At 43.5% G+C, this 2,665-nt stretch overlaps 1 protein-coding gene across 1 annotated transcript in view; it reads left to right on the top strand.

Annotated features, from left to right (window-relative positions):
- The window catches only part of LOC103595109 (glutamate receptor ionotropic, delta-1-like), a 242,702-nt gene that overhangs the window by 220,800 nt on the left and 19,237 nt on the right, over window positions 1–2,665 (top strand). Inside the window, exon 6 of the mRNA XM_008578424.1 lies at window positions 2,236–2,406. Within this exon, the coding sequence (XP_008576646.1) occupies window positions 2,236–2,406 (171 nt within the window). The remainder of the gene's footprint in view (window positions 1–2,235; window positions 2,407–2,665) is intronic.

The following is a 2,665-nucleotide window of genomic DNA, read 5'->3' as shown; positions in this document are numbered from 1 at the left end:
ATTTCCAGGGGAATCTGATTTCCATGGTCCTGCTTGGGGTGCAGTGAAGAGAGCTCAGGGCCTCTGCGACTCCCTCCAGGAAGCTGAGGAAGCAGGAGCAGTTTAATTAAAGGGCTACTAGGAAAATGGCCCATTGCTTCTACAGCAACCTCTGCCATCATGAGAACATGGGGAAACAAGAGGGATGGGACACACTCGTTCCTTCTTGGAGGTGTGCTTGCTCCGATTCACCCCTTCGTGCATAATTCAAATTATATTCTTCATGACCTCATGCTTTTTCTAGATGAAAATTTCCCTTCCCAAATTCTTTATATTCCTTCTCCAAGGCAAAGCTAACTGGTCACTCATTGCTTTTTCTTATATTTCTACTTCCTGCTAGATTAGAATGTGGTTTCTCTCATCCTGTATCCTATGCTCGAGGCAGGAACTTGGTCAGCAGGGCAGCTAGGGGCAGAGCTGCGTGTGTACGTCCAGGTGCAGCTTTGTCCTCTTCCCACTCCCTGAAGCCCACCTGTGTTCTGGGCCCATTCCACCTAACGGTCCTGAGAAATAGTCATTTCCCAGTTTCCCGACCTTTCATTGTCTGTTGGTCCCAAGCCAACCAGACCGTCTTTCCTTCAATAGACCTTTGTCTGAAATACAAAAGTTTAGTGATTTAAACCCCAATCCAATATGTAATAGTTCTTTAATTCTTTTGAGATCCCTGTGATTCAGCCAACTTGGGAACTATTGATCGTCTAAAAGGACATAACTCTTAATTTTTTACTTTCTTTCAGATCCAGCACATGTTTTTAATGGACCAGGCTTTACACACACATCAGATTCCTAAGAACGTTGCTGAAATACATTGTTTACCATCATACCCTTAAAAATATAACATTTTTGTTTAAATGATATGAAACCCCTGATCACTAATTTCTAACCTCATTAGCTCCATTACAGTGTCTCAAAGCTAGCACGTGTCATCTGCAAGGAGGAAGATTTAAGACCTATTTTAAAATGTGGTTATTCACTGTTAAAATTTCGACTTGCAAACCACCGCTGATTTAGTCACTTCTCAGAGACAGAGAGTAAACCAGAGCTTTTCTGAATCTGACCATCCCTCTCTTCCGCTGCTGAAATGTTGGTTTAAATAGTTGGTCTTTAGAAGAAACCGTATTTCCAGTACCCATGTGACCATTCTATTTTTCACTTTCAGTACAACAGTCAATAAATTACATGAGATATTTAACACTTTACTATAAAATAATCTTGTGTTAGATGATTTTGCCCAACCGTAGGCTAATGGAAGTGTTCTGAGCATGTTTAAGGTAGGCTAGGCTAAGCTATGATGATCAGTAGGTCAGGTGTGTTAGAATTCCTAGGGTTGTGGTGAGCACTTAGTGAGCTGATGTATGTAGGGAGCTTAGTGCATGGTCGAACATGGAAAGCACATGGGTTTCCATCGTTCCTGGAACCCTCCGCATATTTCATCCTATGATGACTGGCGAGTTTCATGGGGCAGGATTAGGACTGACTTGTTCACAGTTGTATCCCCAGTGCTTAGTACAGAACAAGTCTCAGAGATTTGAGTAGATTTTGCAGAATGAATGAGTGAATAAATGAATGGATATATTTTAAAAATTTGTATGCAAATATAATTATAAAATGAATGTAATTATTAAAGAATTTGAGGAAGCTCACTGCATTTTGATCGACTCCGTCCACGTCCACGTAAGCCAAGGTTCCCTGTCTAAATCAGGTAGATGATTCACAACAGGAAATTTAGCTGTTAAGTCTGGCTAATGCCTACATACCACGACATTTGACAACATTGGTTCCTAAAAGCTTGGCCCCTTGGAAACCAATGCATCAGTTATTTAGCTTCGGAAATCTTTTCCTGGCCTTCAGGGCAAATGTTGAGTAATTCTGTTTTTACCTAATGGGTAGCAAGTATTATGTGTAAATAAGCGACTAATGAACTGTATGACCTGGGCCTTAAAGTCTTAATCTTGTTAGGGCCGAGCCCGTGGTGCACTCGGGAGAGTTCAGCGCTGGTTCGGATCCTATACAGGGATGACCGGTGCGCTCATAGCTTGAGCGCGGTACAGCCGGTCTCAAAAAGGACAAAAAAAAAAAAGTCTTAATCTTGTTAGCATTAGCTCTTTGGACTGCTGGCCTGCGCACCTCCTGATAGGTCTTTTGCAGAGATAGTTCGTGAATCGATGGTAAGCATGGGTCTGATTATTTTTCCAGGAAATCAGTGACCCAGAGATCTTGGATCTGGTCCACAGTGCCCTTGGCAGGATGACCGTGGTCCGGCAAATCTTCCCGTCTGCAAAGGACAACCAGAAGTGCATGAGGAACAACCACCGCATCTCCTCCCTGCTCTGTGACCCCCAGGAAGGCTACCTCCAGATGCTGCAGGTCAGTGTGCACCCCCCCGCCTTCCCCTGCAGGTGAGTCTTACCCAAACTGTTGGCCTGCCATGGGAGACATGCTGGGCGCTCCTGTTACCTGCCAACTTTAATTACCAAACTCTGTCACTTGCTGAAATGGAAACCGGTTGACTGGATAGTGTCTCTAAGCAGCATTAGCAAACAGTCATGCCTGTTGTCAGTAGATGAAGCATATTAGCTCACTGAGTGCCTCTGGTATTTAAAAGTTACATGCCTGAGGGTAAAGA

This window comes from Galeopterus variegatus, unplaced genomic scaffold (genome assembly GCF_000696425.1).
Source record: "Galeopterus variegatus unplaced genomic scaffold, G_variegatus-3.0.2 Scaffold1681, whole genome shotgun sequence".
NCBI lineage: Eukaryota > Metazoa > Chordata > Mammalia > Dermoptera > Cynocephalidae > Galeopterus > Galeopterus variegatus.
Note: the sequence above shows the minus strand (reverse complement) of the source record. Positions and strands in the feature narration are given on the sequence as shown.